We start from the raw sequence: 17,220 nt of genomic DNA, 5'->3' as shown, positions 1-17,220 counted from the left end.
TTAAATTTAATACCCCAAAAATTCCCTAAATGAATGATTCACTGTGAGGCCATGAGCAGATGTAATTATCTATGAAAACTAATGAATCATGTCGTTAGGATATTTTTCCTTGCAGCTGTCTCCAATTAATACGTCCGTCAATTCCGAGAGTAACGACGGCGTAATCCCCGTGTATAGGTACCGCCGTATCGCTGGGCTCCATCCGTCTCTTCGGCGGTCGCGCTGAGTAATGAGGAATTCTCCGTCGCTTTTTAATTGCACTTTTGGGAAATGCAAAGCAATGAGGGCGCGTTTTGAAAATACTCAGGTGATGGAGCGGTGTTTGGGTTTGCCTGCATCCCTTTCACGCTTCCCTAAACTGGGACGCTTTTACAGAAATCGGTTTTGGTGAGGATTTAAAGCTTTTCCGTGCTAATTTTGTCTGTCAATATTCCTAGCTGGGACCGGGGTGTTCACGCGGGAGGCTTTTGCTGAGCAGCTATTTTCCCGTGTAAATCGAGTCCTAGTTTGCTCGGGGTGGTACTTCGGTACCTACAAGAGCAGATAAAGGAGTTTTTCCACTCTCCGGTTAAGCGGCGGAAGATGCCGAGTCTTTAACAAACAGCTCAAATATCCTGTAAACGGCTGAATGGGGAGAGCTCAGTCAGCATTAAAGGAGAATTCCAAAAGCCTGGAGAGGAGGGACTTTCTCTTGCTCAGGTTTTGCTCATTCGGTACCCAAGTGGCCCTGCATCACCTGGCCCTCCTCGTCTCTCCAACAACTCAGTCTGCTCTAGAATTATTTTCGTGTTAATTATTTTATTTGACGATAACTTAAGTTTTCCCAGGGTGGGGGAAGGTCACAAAAGGGCGCCGTGGCAAACGTGGGCGCCTGAGGGATGCGGGAGGATGTCGGTCCCGGTTGGTTTTCTTGGATGCTGCCCTGGGGAAGCGTTGCCGTCGCTGCTGGAAATGTCTTTGAACTTAAGTGTGGTCCGTGGGGAACCGAGAGCTGCTGAAAATTGCGTGACAATAAACTCCATGGGTAGTTTACCACGTGGCGGGATAATGAATTTAAAGCCAAGGTACCTGGAAGGCGGGATGCGGTTCAGATTTCCAGGCTGTGGGTTAATGTGGACAAAGACCACGGCTTCAGGACATCTTTTCCTGGGATGTGGTCCCTGAGCAGAGTTGAGCGATGCCTGCGGGACGTGAGAAGCTGGATAAAGGTGTTTTGGTTGAAGACCGGCGCCGGAGGAGAGGAGATGCGTGCGCCTCGCTCTCCTGAGCTGCGGGAAGGGAACGGCAGCTATCGCACGTGAGCTTTTTCTGGCTGACCGCATTCCGGCCGGGATATTTGTTGTCGCAGGGAGTCTGGCTTGTTTGAAGTGGTTACCCCTGCTAGAGAAGAACTCGCTGGTTCCTCGTACAAATTGATCTCCTGCTGGGAATCGAGTCGTTCCACCTCAGGCTCACAATAACATTGGCTCTCTCCCGCATTGTTTGACTGCTAGGGACGCATTGATATGATCTCCTGCGAGGAGAGGCTTGCTTAAAACCAGGATTAAGAGGGAAACCGAGCAGATTGCAGGGTATTAACAACTTGTTCGTGTTCCTGGGGGCAGCAGGAAGGAGGGGGGGGGGGGGGGGGGGGGGGAGAAAAAAAGAGAAGTCAGGCTGCTCTGATTTCAGCAGAGCGATTGCTTTGTGAGCCCGAAGCCTGCTGGGGGGACACGGAGCACGGCGGAGCGCCGGGCTGCGGGGCCGGCATCTCAGGCACGGGGGCATCCGTCAGGCTGTCGAGTTCTGAACACCTGTAATTGCAATTAGCAGCAATAAACCAAAAAGTCACCGGGCTGGGGGAAAGGGGGAGGAGGGAAAAGTTAGAGGGAACCTAAGCGATAGAGGGAGGAGGTGAATGCGTGCGGCGCGGCCTCTCCCTGACCACGAGGGTCGCTGTGAAAACACCCGAGTTGATTTTTGGTCTGTCTCCATGATCAAAGCCAGGCAATACAGGATTTTCCTGTGGACTTGGTGGGACTTCCTATAAAAGGACTGCGTAACGTTTGTTTATGGCAAGTGCAAACCTAGAGAATTACAAAGAGCAGGAGTTTACAAAGGAGCAGCAATTTTTGCTTTTCCCAGGGAGAGTGCGATGGAAGAGACACGGACGATGTGACCTCAAAACCAACCGTAGTCACCGTGTACAGAGAGTGAGATGGTTTGTTGTACCACCTGTACTGCACTGTGTTCTCTTAGCTATTTTAATAGCTAATTAATCTTGATTTGCTTGGATTTAAGAGGGGGTTTTTCTCTTTTGGCACGTATGTGCAACCTATTATATCATAAATCCCACACATTTCAGCAAATGTCATCCTGATTGTTCCCTACAGCACGGCGTACTACTAGTAAAACATGCGAGGTCAGGAACTTGGATTCTTTAACCACTGTATTCAAGGAAGCCAATTTATTGTTCTGTCGCGGCAGAAAAGGGTAATTTCTTTTGGACCTATATCATATTGGCAGCCAATCTAGAGAGGTCAAAATCGCCTTAACGCTGGAGGTTTTGTTGGGTGCATTAACCTGCCTTAATAAATTAACTGTTGCGCCCCGCTGATGCCAGCCCAGGGCACTTCTGAGTATTTATGCTTTTTTTTTTATATTCCTCTAGAAGCGGGAATTATTTTCTGTGCGCTCACTCTTTGACCTGTGTCTTGTATCCTAAAATCGATAAAAGTATTCCTTCTACTTTTTGCTTCTGGCCCTGAAAGGGTTTAAAGGAGTTTGCCCGGGGCTGGAGGAAATGACCTTCATATCGAATAATCCTGACTTGGCAAATCGGGGCTTTGGGTGGCTTTCTTGCGGCTATTTGTGCTGCGAAAGCTGAAGAAAAATTTGCGATTTAAAGTCTTAAAAAGTGAATTAGGTATGTGTCGACTCCAAAGAGCCGTCAGCGTGTCCTCGGCGGGGGATGTTTCTTGTTTTTCATTGCTGCTTAATGTATAGCTGTTACACGGTGTCTGACCTCTTCCCTGGGTTGTTTTGGTGGCCTGTGAATGAGATGTCGGAATGATAATGGGAATTAAAACATCTTGCACAAGAGAATGACTTTGCTGCTCTTTCCAAAGGGGGGGAAAATAAGCTTTTAAAAAAAAAAAAAAAAAAAGAATTAAAAGAAGAGGAAGACTCCTCTCTTAATTTGCCAACTCCCTACTACTTTTATTACCTGTTTCCTCTTGCTTTATTCTTAATATTTGAATTTTTTTCAGGCCTGTCTCTCCTAGCGGGGCTGTGTTGTGTACGTGTGCTCCTCCGTGTCGCGGCCTGTCCCTGCTCTGGGCAGGGGGGGCTGGAGGGGCCGGGACCGGGACCGTTCCGCTAGCCCCACGGAAGAGTTGGCTTCTTTTTTTGTAAGGCACCTTTAGCCCACGGTAGCTAAACATTCCCTACGGTGGTCGTCCCCTTCCTAGCGAAAAGAGAGCTCATTTAAAAGGTTTTGTTAAGATTATTAGGTGGTAAAACAAACTGTTTGTAGATATTCCAATTCTGAAACGTCTCCTAAGTGACGAGCTCGAAAGCTTTTTATTTTCTTTTTTTTTTTTTTTTTTTTCCCCAGACCACTTTGGGGCATTTTTTCTTCTTCGTAGTCTGTATAATTTTTTATTTTTTTTCAAGTACTGCTGAGAAACGGGCTGGGTTTTATAATGAAGCAGGGCTATGTCCAGCCCCGCCGCGAAGCGCTGCATCCCGGGCGGTTCGGAGTCGTGGAGCGCCGTGTGGCGGAGGCTTTTTTCCAGCCGGTCCCTTTCAGACCCGGAGCGGGCTCGTGCTTGTGTCGACAGCTTGACGCCGCCGTGGCAGTGATTCGTTCAAACTTCCTAACCCGCTCCTGTGAGCGCAGCAGACAAAAGGGAGGCATGGGCAGGACCTCCCGGAACTAATTGGGGATTTGAGAGGAGGCCGGGTTGATAAAGAAGGGCCAAACGTGGTCGGTGCAGATGCTAGAAACTAGAGAGACGTATTTGGCATCAAGATCGTGGTGCTTGCGTAATAGAGATGCTTGTATAATATTGCGAAATATACTTTGGTATACTTCTTCCATGTGGTGAACTATCAGGCAAGGCTGAGGAATCTTACTGAAAGAGAGGAGAAAATACCCGGACTGTAAGGAGGAGCCTTAAAAAAAGACGGGAGCTTGTAACAGGAGATCCTCAAGTGAAAAGAAACCTCTGAAGTGGTTGAAGGTAGAGCAGTATTGGGTGCTGGTGGCGCGGAAGAGGGCAAGCGATGGCTCTGCCCAGCCTGGGCAAACTGGCAGAGCATCCCGGGCAAATCGGACACCATCCCCGTTTGCAGAGGGTGCTGGAGAGGCTGGTAAATGCCTTGAGTCCTCGGTGGCTGACAGAAGTGTAACCAACGGCCATTTCAGTCTTTAATCAAAAACAAAGAAAAGGTGGTGAGGCAGTGGAACAAGGAGGGCTATGAGCCCCTGGCCCAGGTTGCCCAGAGAAGCTGTGGCTGCCCCATCCCTGGAGGGGTTCAAGGCCAGGCTGGACGGGGCTTGGAGCAACCTGGGCTGGTGGGAGGTGTCCCTGCCCAGGGCAGGGGGTGGCACTGGGTGGGCTTTAAGATCCCTTCCAACCCGAACCATTCCGTGATTCTGTGATTCAATGAAAACCCTTGTACTGTACAGATTGTCGGCATTCTACGTAGAAGAAGTACTGATGAACCAGACTGGGAGATGGGCTTCTCTTTGTTGAGACTTGCAAGGGCTCTGGTAACAACGATAGCTGGGGAAGAACCTGGCGGTGTGATCTCTTGTGAACTTAGTGTTGCTGAAAATACAAGATTAATGAATGGAACTGAAATGGCACGAGCATCGGCAGAGCGCTGGTTCTCTGCGGGGCCCTGGCAGGAGGTCTGCAACTGCTCTGGGAAACGTATTACATCATGGGTTTTATTAAAAGTGTGATAAGCATGCACAGTGTTCTGCAGAGATGTTGAAAGCCGACATGGATGCATCGGTTCTAAAAGTACGTGACCCAGCCTTACAGACCACCATCAGCGTCCTTGGCCTCAATAAGACGAGGAGTCAGAAGGTAATCCAGGCAAGGAAACCCCTTTAATCTGGAGTGGGTCTGCGCTGGGGTCAGCGGGTAAAGTGCCGTCGAGTGTTTTCCTGGGCTGGACAAGCGCTAAATCCTGTTAGTATCCTAAAATTCATGGGGCCTGACTCCCACTAGTGCTGGGAGATCTGAGCCGAAGGAATATATAGTAGGTACAGGTGAATTGAAGGAGAAAGTATACCAAAGTACTCCATTTTTCAAAAATAAAAAAGAAAAAAAAAAGGCTTTTGAAGAAAGGAAAAAAGATTTATCAGTTTGGAATGGTGGGCTCAGTTTCACTCGGCTGAACCCCAGGATTGGCTGAGCCCCGGGGAACAGGCTCCCCAGTTCCAGAAGGACAGGGAACTGCTGGAGAGGGGACAGCAAAGGGCTGCCAAGAGGATGAGGGGACTGGAACACCTCTCTTGTGAAGAAAGGCTGAGGGATTTGGGTCTCTTCAGGCTGGAAAAAAGACGCCTGAGGGGGGATCTTATCAACGCTTATCAATACTGAAAGGGGGGGTGTCAGGAGGATGGGGCCAGGCTCTTTTCAGTGGTGCCCGGGGACAGGACAAGGGGTAACGGGCACAAACTTGACCATAGGGAGTTCCACCTAAACACGAGGAGGAACTTCTTTGCTATGAGGGTGGCAGAGCCCTGGCCCAGGCTGCCCCGAGAGGTGGTGGAGTCTCCGTCTCTGGAGACATCCCAAACCCGCCTGGAGGCGTTCCTGTGCCACCTGCTCTGGGTGACCCTGCTCTGGCAGGGGGTTGGACTTGGGTGATCTCCAGAGGTCCCTTCCAACCCCCGCCAGTCTGGGATTCGGGTGGCAGACTGGCTGGGGCTGTGTCCCCGCAGTGCCAGGGCTGAGGTTGGTGCCTCCAGAGGCAGCAGGGAGGGACCCGAACCGGGGCGAAGCTGGGGCTGTGCCACACTGCAGCACGCCCTGGCTCTGCTCTCCTGGGTTTCTCCTGCTCTCAAGGTCTTTTAAGCGGTTCTCCTATTTTTTTATCATGCTCTAGACACCACCCTCTAAAAGCAAGGTGCTGTGCAGCATGTCTTGTATTTAGTAGGCGGTTACCGTCAAGAAAAGATGGAAAGTGGGCTCTGCTCGCTTCCTCTGAACCTGTCTCAGGGGAGCTGTGGTGGGGTGGAAGCTGCCGGCTTTTGATGCCATCTCAGCGCGATGGAGCTCATCCCTGCGGCTCGTGGCTCCTTGCTGTCTTCCAGCCGCTGCCCAGAATTCCCTCTTAGCTGTAACTCCCCTGCTGATGTGTACCTGGATACCAACGCTTTGCATTAGAACACTGTCAGCTTTGAAAATTCCCTCTTGTTTTGCCTTGCAGACGGGCGCCAGGGATGCGTCTTTGGAGGCAGAGCTCCTCTTTCCCCCCCCACCCTCCCGGGGCAGCTCTGGACGGTGGGGACCAGCCACCTGGCCCCGAACAAGCTGCGGCTGCTGAACTCAGCACCTTGGTCTTCCTTCTGCGGGGGCCAGTTGGTGGGTAACCTCCCGCCCCCCCGAGCTGAAATCCGTTAATGCTGCTCTGACAGCGGGGGCCAGGCTCGCAGCGAGGGGCTCTTGAGAAACTATTTATCATCCTGGGGCTGGAGGTCCGGTCCCTGTGCTGTCCGAGCTGCGTGCTTTCCCCGGCATTCCTCTGACGGACCTCTGGAGTCAGCCCTGTCGCCAACGCTGGAAAGCATCGGTTTGATTTCGCCGTATCACGCCCGTGGGAGTTGGTGCTCTTGCCTGCTCTTCCCTGATTAATTAATCTAAATAACTAAGTCACTTCACCTGGCTGCTGTTTATCCGTGCTGTACTGGTGGAGAGGGGAGGGTAACTGGTGGCTGGGATGCTGGGAATTGGTGCTTCTGGTCACGTAAGTCGGCACAACGGGCACGTGCGGACCAGACGTCTCGAGCGAATCGCTCGGTGTTGCTGTGGTGCTGTTTTAACACACTTTCTTTTGGTGTTTGAGTGCATAAATGACAAAACGCAGCAGGAGGAGAACCCCGCAGAACGAATCGCGGCCAATGCCAGCTCTTCCCGAGCGGGGTGTTCCCCGGCCTTCCCTTCCCATGCCCTGCGGCGGGTACGCCTGGGGGGGACACGTCTCGTAAGCTTCTGGTCGCACCCGTAGCTTGCTTAAGGATAGAACTTTCTTTAACAGCTTGCACGTGGTGAATATTGATTTATGTGAACACTCTGGATTTATTACTCATCGTCCTAAAAGTAAAGAATCTGGTAATGGAATTTGGGGGTGTTCCCTTAGCTTTTGATGTATAGGCAGAATATAAAGGTGCATTGCTGGTGGTCTCCAAATAATACTTTATCATATCGTGGCCAAGCAAATACCATCCCTGCGGTAACACCGTGTCTGCAAATGAGAGATTTTACGCTTATTTCTGTGCCCCAGTGAAGGGTTTCTCCAGAGAACGGCGGATTTGGGCTCAGAATTGATGCGACCAGGGCAGGGGCATCCTGCCCCTTCCTCTGGGCAACGCAGATTCTCCCAGAACCGGTGACCACAAAAATGAATTAGCCCCCGCTGGTGTTGTATTGTGATGGTTGCCAGCGACTCGTGTATATTTTTCTCCCAGTCCCGGGTCGGGGAAGCCGTCGTGGGCTCCGTTGGTGTCCCGTGCTCCGTGTGCTCTCCCTCGCTGGCCCAGCCGGGCCCTGCGTGTCCCCGGGATGCCCCGTCCCTTTGGGGACACAGCTAGAACAGCCTGCCTTCCCATGAGAAACTGTCCCCCCCCGCCCCCGCCACCCCGTGTTCTCCGCTGGTGACATCCGCAGCGAGCACACGAAGATCTCTCCTAGCCCTGTTTTCAATCAGGACGTGAGGCAGAGACCGGCTAAAGAATAAATACTACCTCAGATGAAACCTCATCTGTTTTTAAAGAACTCCCTCCCACTGAAATGAAGGGGTTTTTTTTCCTTTTTTTAACAGTCCTACCCTGAAAAGTCTCTCCTGGAGTGTGTCTCGTCCTCACTTAACTATGTTGAGTTGTTTTGGGGTTTTTTTTTATTCTGATTTTCTGGAAGCTCCATGGTTTTCCCCGTTACGCGTTTTTAATTCAAAATGCCCTAGCGAGCCTTTCCTTTTCTGAATCTCCAGAGTACTCCGTGGGGAGAAATTTAAAAAATAACATGTAAGCTTTAAATAATTTACTATGAGAGTAATTGGGTTTATACAGCAGTTCATAAACCTTTAGCTGGTAAAAATCAAAGTACCTTAATCTGAAAAGCAGATGGGAGGGGGTTGTCAGGGTGAAGGCTTATAGAGTTTTCAAAGACAAATTGTTTAATTCCATCACTGGCTAGGAAAATAAACACTTCTGCTGCTCGAATGAAAACAGAAACATCTTAGAAATGAGACTTCCTTAGCTTTCGAGCATCGTCCGTTCCGCAACAAAGCAGTCAAAAGAAACTTGGTGGAAAGACGTGGTGGAGTTCCAGTTTATGAGAAATGAAAGGCGAGAGCTTCGAAACCACGTTTTACTATTCTTGCTGAATTTTCAAGGGCTTTTCCTCCCCTCCTTTCAGGGGCTGCCGCTGTACAAGGCGCCCGTTTGGCGTGGAGCAGCGAGGCGTGTGATGGCTGGGGGTCCTTTCCTTCGACCCGGAGAGAGGTGGGAAGAGCGGCCGCGGGCTCTGCCTAAATGCCGTCGCGGCAAGTGGGAGACGCTACTCTCAAATCCCGCTTTCCAATGCGGCCCAAACTGTGGTGTTTGCGGCGGATTGAAAGCTGGGAGCCATGCCTTGCCTGTGGAATGAAGGCCGCGTTTGTGCCCCCAGATTGATGCTGCTCCCAGGCCACTCAGGAGCATCTGGCCGGCACATCCCCTCCCAAGTGATGGGCTTGCTTTAGTTGGGCTAATGGACTGATGAGATCACCTCTAATTTGTGTATCGAGCTGGTTTGTATCGCATCCTTCAAACAAAAAAAAAAAAAAAAGAAAAGGCCGGGGCAGGCGGGGGGGAAACCTCACACGCAAACCAACAAAACCCTCTTTATTTTATTTTTAGTTTTTTCCTTCTTGCTGGACTTCAAAAGCGTGCATTATAAACAGGGTGCTCTGCCCTGTGAAAGCGACGTGGTTTGGGGTTTTTTGTTGGGTTTTTTTCTTGGTTTTTTTTTTCCCCCCCGGCTCGGAGCCATTACCTCAGCCAATGAACATCAGAAAATGAAGGCTCCTTTTGGCGTTTGGTTTTCATTTACTGCGGAATTATGACGGGGCGGGAGGAGCAGCGCTGTGGGTCCGGACAGGAGGAGATGCCCTGGGAGATGCCTCGTGGCCTGACCTACGTCCGTCGCTGATTCGGGGCTTCCGTCTGCTCTCTGCCCCCGTAGGCGTGCGCGTCGCTCTCCTTTGGCCGGGAGGATGAAGAAAACTTGAAACAAGAAGGGTGCTGAGAGCGTAGATGATATTTTGCAAATCGTTGAAACGCCTGCAGCTCCAGACCTATAAGAATTAAGGTTTTGAAGACCTCTGAGGGCATATATCTGTTTTTTCAGGGCTGGATGGAGTGGAGGTGCCCGAGCTTGTGCTTCGTGAGCTTGAAACAGGGAAACTTGCTGCATCTGGCTTCATCAGCGCTGCCTGGGCTGGATGCAGCTGCGTGTGGGGATGTGATGGATGCTCCAGGGCTGAGCTCTGGGCGGTGGTGCCCAGCCGTTTTCAGTGATGGTGACCCTTCCGGTGGGGTGTGACAACGATTTGAGCTGCAGATCTCATCCTGCCGTAGCACTAACCTGGGACCGGGCAGGTTTGGTTTGGCTCTAGGAGCTTCTGCGGGAGGAGCTCCAGGATTGTTACATGGCCTTGTGCTGCCTTGCTCTTCTGCAAGGATGTTAAGGACTAAGTCCCCCTGGGTTACATGAGATTATATGCGCTGTTCCTCCCAGCGTCTTAACGTTTCAGCTGCAGTAGAGGGTGAGGAACTTGCTGGAAATGAGAACAACCAACTTTAAAAGGCATTTAGAGTAGCTGGACCCCACATGTGATGGTGAAAATGGCATTTAAGAAGCCAGACTGGACTTCTTATTAGTGTGCTAGGGACAAGAAAAGAAATAAGCGAAATTCCTGTGCTTCTGTGAAGTTATTCTCAAAGAAGTCATCTCTTGGAGGCTGCTGAAGTACCCTGAGAAAAGCAGCATCTTCTGTCTGGCTTGGGCTGCGCTTTCTTGTGTTTTCATGTTGCACATCATTACACTGTTTATATTATATACGTCAGCTCAGCAGATGGTGTGTTTTCTGTGTGTCTTCTCTTGAAAGCAGCATCTCCAGGACATTCAGACTTTAGAAATGATACCAAGTAGAAGGCAGTAGTAGGAGAAGAAAGAGAAACTGGGGAGCTGAGGGGTTTGTTCAGCCAAGATTTCAAAACGTGTTGGGTATTGCCTGGGAGGAACGCGTTTCAGGCCGGCCGTGTCTTCAGATGCTGGTAGGAGAAGGATGTCAGGCTTTGACAGGTGGGTTTTCAGTGCTCTGTTTGAGCCTCCTTGAGAAGGAACTGATGCCTGGTGATCACAGCTTGAGGTAGAACATCAAAACGTCTGAGCCAATCTGGGTGGTCAGGTTTGAGGTCAGGGAACATGCCAGCTTGCCAGGGCCGTCCCTGTGCTTTCTGCCGGCATGTTTGCTCTCCTCAACCCCCTCTTCTCTGGTTTTCCTCCATGTTTCTATTGATGTTTCCTGTCCCTTTCGCAGGATCACAGACTGGCAGGGGTTGGCAGGGCCCTCTGGAGATCACCCAGTCCAACCCCCTGCCAGAGCAGGGTCACCCACAGCAGGTGGCACAGGAACGCCTCCAGGCGGGTTTGGGATGTCTCCAGAGACAGAGACTCCACCACCTCTCGGGGCAGCCTGGGACAGGGCTCTGCCACCCTCACAGCAAAGAAGTTCCTCCTCCTGTTGAGGTGGAACTCCCTATGGTCAAGTTTGTGCCCGTTACCCCTTGTCCTGTCCCCGGACACCACTGAAAAGAGCCTGGCCCCATCCTCCTGACACCCCCCCTTTCAGTATTGATAAGCGTTGATAAGATCCCCCCTCAGGCGTCTTTTTTCCAGCCTGAAGAGACCCAAATCCCTCAGCCTTTCTTCACAAGAGAGGTGTTCCAGTCCCCTCAGCATCTTGGTAGCCCTTTGCTGCCCCCTCTCCAGCAGTTCCCTGTCCTTCTGGAACCGGGGAGCCCAGCACTGGACACAGCACTCCAGATGTGCCCTCCCCAGGGCAGAGCAGAGGGGGAGGATGACCTCCCTCCACCTGCTGGCCACACTCTTCTCGATGCCCCCTCCGAGGATGCCATTGGCCTTCTTGGCCACAAGGGCACATTGCTGGCTCAGTTGGCACTTTGCTGTCTGTCGTGTGACACGGTATATGCACCTACCAGGTGGCACCTGGGGGCTCACCTGTACAGTACAGTAAGTGTTAAACCTTGGGAATTATGGTTTTTGAAGCTGGGCTCTGAATAGCCCCATGAAGGTGGTCATTGCTGGTGTAAATGTCCTCCCCTGCCTGAAGCTCCTGTCCTGGAGGGCTCCCCTGAAGCTGCTGTGGCTCTGGGTTGCAGTAGTGCAGTGCTCTGTAGCGGATACGGGAACGGAACCCCGTGGTGATGTTTGCACCGTTTGGTTAAATTCTTGTCTGTTGTTTATTGTCCTTTGCCTGTTGTAACGCTTTTTTGCCCCGTTTCAAGCTTGTTTGAACATTTGGATAGCTACTTCTGGGCTGTAGACTGAAGCGGACACTCTTCTAGTGGCTTATCCGGCTTTTTTTTATTTTTCCATTTTGAGACCCATGCCAGGAATAAGCCGTGGCTCTCCGGTGTCGTGAGTAGTGAATGGGGTATCCGTGCGCTGGATGGCAGAGGCGTTGCCTTAACCGGTTTAATTATGCCGAGCGCTTGATATTAAATGATGAAGGAGAAACGTGTTACTCTAAGGAAAATATCTGTCACGGAACGTGACGGTGTGTCTTGTTTCAGCGTGACAAAAACCAGGTGAGCAGAAATAGTCGGCCGCAGCTGGAATAGCTATTAACAAACACGCCTGGCTGCCAGAGCCTGCTCTCTGAGCCGTGAAACCTGATAAGACTCCATCCACAGCCCTAATAAGAGGAATTTCCATGCACAATTACTTCAACTCAGTTTTAATCTTATAATAGTGTCTTTTGTTGAAAGCTCTGCAGATAGAAGGCGCTGCGTAATCCTCCAGCACCTCCCAGAGAAGGGATGCAGGCGGCCTTGTCGTGGCAGGAGCACCTCGGGGGGAGGCGAGGGTCAGGTGCGGCGTGGGGTGTCGCTTCCCCCGACCTCTCCCTTCTGATGCCCTCGGGAGCAATCGGACATGGATACGCATGTAGGGTTGGCCTGGAGCTCAGCGAGTCAATGCGCGGGAGGCGGAGAGTACTCGGGGGGGAGCGGAGTGGGACAAGGCAGTAGGTAATAGCGCAGAAATAGCAGGGGAAGCCATTCTGGTGGCCCGGGATGCTGGTAGCAGTAGTGTGGGTCGCTAACAACAGAATCACAGGATGGTTTGGGTTGGAAGGGATCTTCCAAGGCCATCTAGTCCAACCCCCTGCCATGAGCAGGGACATCTCCAACTAGACCAGGTTGCTCAAAGCCCCGTCCAACCTGACCTGGAATATTTCCAGGGATGGGGCATCTCCCACCTCTCTGGGCAACCTGGGCCAGTGTCTCACCACCCTCAGCGTAAAAAGTTTCTCCCTAAATGTGCTCCTACACAATGGTTTTCCTTCAGGTATCAAGGCCCGGTATCATAGTACTTCTCTTAATTTGGAGGAAAACTGCTGTGTGTTTTCTTGTTCATTTAGGAACCAGGCAGGAAAGACTCAATGTGGTTCTAGTAACCGTATACGTTAGCAGGCTGGCTTCGTTACAGTTATGGTCGTTATAGGATAAAGGTATTTTTTGGCAGACTTCATGTGGCAGCAGAGCGCTGTGGTAACGCTCTGAATTCAACAAGAGAACTGGTTTGAGCTGATCATGGAGAGCGTTTGTCCGGTTTTTGGAAAAAGTAAGAGGACTTGGCCGTGGTGTTCGGCAGGGAAGGTGGAGAGATGAACTCATCCTTGGTGGGGCTTAGATCAGCAGAGACACGGTCGGGAAACTAGAGCTGAAAGAATGAAATTAAGAGCCCGACACACAAAGCTCTGCGTTGTACGTTTGGTAGGAAGAGAGATTTAATAAAGTACTTTAGGAGAAAGTCTTAAGAAGTAATTGAGTTAGACTGTAGAGTGTTTTGTGAAATGAGCGCTGACAGAAGAGTTAACCAGCCGGACCACTGTTGCTTCGATGTCTTCCGTGCATCGGCCGATCCGTCCTTCCAACCTTCTCTAGAGTTGAATTAAGCTTGACGTTGATTTTTTCCAAAACTGCTTTCCCTCTAAAGGAAAAAAAAAAAAAAAATTAATAGCAAAAATGGAATTCTTTTTAGCAGCTAACTTATAAATCTAAAAATCTGAATAAATAAATGGTGCAACGATCAAAAAATGTTACATTAACACTTTTTTTATTACATGAGCTGAGGCACTTCAGTAACATGCCGTTATCCTGGGGCGCTGGGGAGATTATGATTTTCCTATTTTTATCAGCTTTACCGTTCTACACCCTTTTGCCGCTGGGTCCACTGTGCCTCTGCATTGCTGGTGTTTGGATTTCCGTTGAAATCTGGCAGGAAGAATTTAATTCTCTGGAACTTAGTGCTTTCTATCTTAGTGCTTGGGTAGTTCCGAGCCAGAAGGGACCCATTAGAGGTTGCCGTCCAAAGGAATGAGGACCTCGGCTCTCGTGGAGGTCAGGGGGGTTGAACATTCAACTCTCACAAGGCGTATGTGAAAACTGCAGTCTTCTCCTCAAATTGGTGGTGGAAAACGATCTGTAAAATTCAGCTACGTAACTGGCGGTGGCTCACGGCGGGCTCTTATGCGACTCTTTCAGATTAAAGCTGGGTACCGAGATGCTGCTACAAGTCAGGGTTGGGTAGGTTAGGTGAACTTGCTCGCCATCAGAGAGAAGGATTCATTTGCAGAGTTGTCTTGGGGCTGCCCGCGTTGTTTGGGCTCTTCACGTCGCCTTTCTTGCTGAACTGGGCGCGTAGTTAATGCTGAGTTGCGATTTCCATGACAAGTCCTCTTCTTGGAGATTTACAGCTCAGCTGCTTTAATTTGCCAGGCTAATGCTTTGGAATGCAGGTTGACAGTCCAGATGTGAAACCTTTCTCCTCGGAAAGAAAACAAAGGATTAAATGTGTTTTAAGAGGGTTTGAAAAAATAATTTAAAGCTGAGGCCCAGAACCTAACATCTGAAGTCTTGAAATACTGCTGTTAGCTGGCGATGGGAAACTTCAAAATCTGGAGACTTGAAAGCGTGTCATCTTTGGCCAGGCTGCAGGTACTGTTTGGCTTTCGGTGCACCTGTTACTGCCCGTATCGAATGCTTCGTGAGGTTTTACAAAATGTCAAATAGTCAAGTTACGCATCTTCAGGCAATTAGTGCGGGTTGAAGAACGGTCGGGGGCGTTGCTTCCGCTCAGAGCTGTGGCGATGGGGGAATGACTGTGGGTGCTCGCTGGGAAATGAGAGTGTTTCCCCGATATTCATTGGCAAAGATGGTAGTTCGGGCTTTCTGATTTGACAAACTGACACCCCCACCCCCACCCCAAGTTTCATGAGAGGGCCTATAAATAGGATTGCCCTTGTTTTTAGGGTGCGTGGAGGACGGCCCCGGTGGTGTGGGTCGGCTGCAGCGGCTCTTCCCCATCATCCCCATTGCAGGGCGAAGGCTCTGACCAGAGTATGGGGATTCTCTAAAGCACGACTGAATTGGAAAGGGGTCTAGTAGTGGTGTTTAATGTCCAAAACATTTATTATTAGTTTTTAGGAAGAAACATAATGGCCTCAGCCAAGCCATGGAATCTGGTCCTTTGTGCTCGTGAAGATTCACACAATGCATCTATCAGTTAATACCCGTTTGGGTTTCAGCGTTGTTTGGGTTGGAAGTGACGCAGCCAGGAGTTCATTGTCCTCTCAAAGAAAAGACGAAAACATCTACAACTTTCTCCCATATGGAAAGAGCAGACATCAGGAGCCTGGACCTGGACCAATTTCAAGGCCAGATGTCATAAAATTGAACTCCCAGGTTAAAAAGGGCAGGTCTTCCCCAAGGTACGTCGAGGAATATAACGGGGTAGAGATGGCAGAGCTTTTCCATTGTGATTCAGTAAAACCGGAGTGGTAAAGTAAAAACCTTGTGGTTTTTTATTTGGGACTAATAATCCGATTGGTGTTCTCTTCACATCAGATTTAGGAAGCCACCGTAGACCAGCGATTCTGCGAGCAGGAGAGGCACGTTTTGTATGTTCGGTTGATATTTGTTCCTGTCAGAAAGATCTCTGCCTTTTTACCACGTTGTAGAACAACAGATTAGTCCAAGTTGGGACTAAGTTAAACCCAAGAAATGGGTTTAACAAGTGACAAAAACGGCTTACATTGTTCCTATATTAAAAATCAGGAAAAAAATAAAACCCATAGGCTAAAAGTGCCTTTTGTAGCATCGGTGTATTTTTTTTTTTAAATGCGATGTTTCAAGTTGAGTAATTAGAAATAACAGCCTTGAGAATGCCTACACCAAGCTGGGAGTTGATTTTTTTTTTTGCCCCGTATGCGTTCACGTTCTTTCCCCCCAGCTTTTTTTTCGGTGGTGGGTTTTGATTTTGGTTTTGGGGGGCTTTTTGGAATGTTGTTGGATGGAAGAACTCTTCCTGCCGCAGCGGTACGGTGGGGTGCTGCCTTGTTCCCGCCCACGTGAGAGCCATCAAACCGTCCGCTTCCGCACGCAGTTGCGGGAGGAGCACAGTAAGCGCTAGTAATCTCTGCAGTCTGATAAACCCTGTATTTGTGTAGCGTGATAAAGTGGAGGCTTAAGGTTTCCTTCCTGCGCTGGAGTTCGTCACCCTGGAATTCAGAACCCGTGCGTCGAGATCAAACCAGTATTTAGCCCCGGTTTTCTCAAGTGTCTTACAGACACGTCGCTTAGTGGCACTAAACCCTCAGCTTTGTGCAGCTTTTGCCAATTAATCACTTTTGGTCCTTCCAACAAATGAACTGTAGAAAGGAGAAAATCATAGAGGAGCGGAGCAGCTGTATAAGGGCTCCCTCCGTATAACAGCCTTTCCTTGCGCTGCAAAAATCCGCGGGCACAGAGCCACGCTAAACAGTAAGTGTTCAGCCACATCTGCAGAAAATCCATGGGAGGGCATGTGGAAAGTTGGCACAACTTTTGGTGGAAGGAAGTGGGAAGAAAGAAAATCATTAGCTAAGGCTGACCAGGATCCGTAGACTTGAGGTCGCTTATCTGTGGAAGTTCTTCTTCCACCCCTGCTGTTGTTTTAACCGCTGCCCTGAGTAATCGGAACTTTTTTCCGTGACTGCAGACTTGGAGTGGAAGATTTCTGGGCCATCAACTCAAGAGATGTTTTTTCTCTGCTTTTGGCTTGTTTCAGACCTCGGGGCAGGTGACTGGGCAGGTAGGACACGAGTAATTCCAGCCGTGTCAGAAGAGTGCCTTCACTGTGGTGCCTCTGATTCCTGGTATTTGCTCAGCTCTGAACGTGTCGTTAGATGATGTATTCCTCTTGCTAATTTAGTCAATTTACCATTGATTCCAGTAGAGCTTGATGAAGTATGTCAGCTGGAGATTAGTCCCAGGTGCCTGGGTTGACCTTAGCTTTATCAGCTGCTTTCAATACTGTAACCATGAAGCACTTGCAAGTTTTCTGGTTCCTCCTGTGATTGATAGACCAATTCTAAAGTGGCTTTCCTCCTCGTTTGTGATCCAAGAGGATAATGCCATGCAGCTGTCCACAGCATGATGCTCTTGTGGTGAATACTGTGATGCTCTGTTGGCTTCTTACCAACCTGGATGTTTATTAAAATGGCAGTTGTGTTTTGCAGGCTTGAAAACTCACTAATGCATGGTTCTGCGTTTCCCTCTTCTCTAAATACCTTGAGCAGAACTGAACAAGTCTCTTAAGGCTCAAGTGAGACGGAGTTGTTTTAGAAGAGGGTTAACTGCGGATGTGTAGAGCGGAGGAGACTGGCACTACC

At 49.9% G+C, this 17,220-nt stretch overlaps 1 protein-coding gene across 3 annotated transcripts in view; it reads left to right on the top strand.

The window, feature by feature from the left end:
• The window catches only part of STX8 (syntaxin 8), a 117,053-nt gene that overhangs the window by 42,171 nt on the left and 57,662 nt on the right, over positions 1-17,220 (top strand). The window contains exon 7 of one of the 3 annotated variants that reach the window (XM_054221368.1): positions 8,637-8,767. The exons of the other annotated variants lie outside the window; for them this stretch is intronic. Coding sequence (XP_054077343.1) covers positions 8,637-8,752 — 116 coding nt within the window. The 3' untranslated portion in view covers positions 8,753-8,767. Of the gene's footprint in view, positions 1-8,636; positions 8,768-17,220 lie in introns of those variants that run through there. 3 annotated transcript variants of the gene reach the window in all.

The sequence above is a fragment of the Rissa tridactyla genome, chromosome 15, assembly GCF_028500815.1.
Source record: "Rissa tridactyla isolate bRisTri1 chromosome 15, bRisTri1.patW.cur.20221130, whole genome shotgun sequence".
NCBI lineage: Eukaryota > Metazoa > Chordata > Aves > Charadriiformes > Laridae > Rissa > Rissa tridactyla.
Note: the sequence above shows the minus strand (reverse complement) of the source record. Positions and strands in the feature narration are given on the sequence as shown.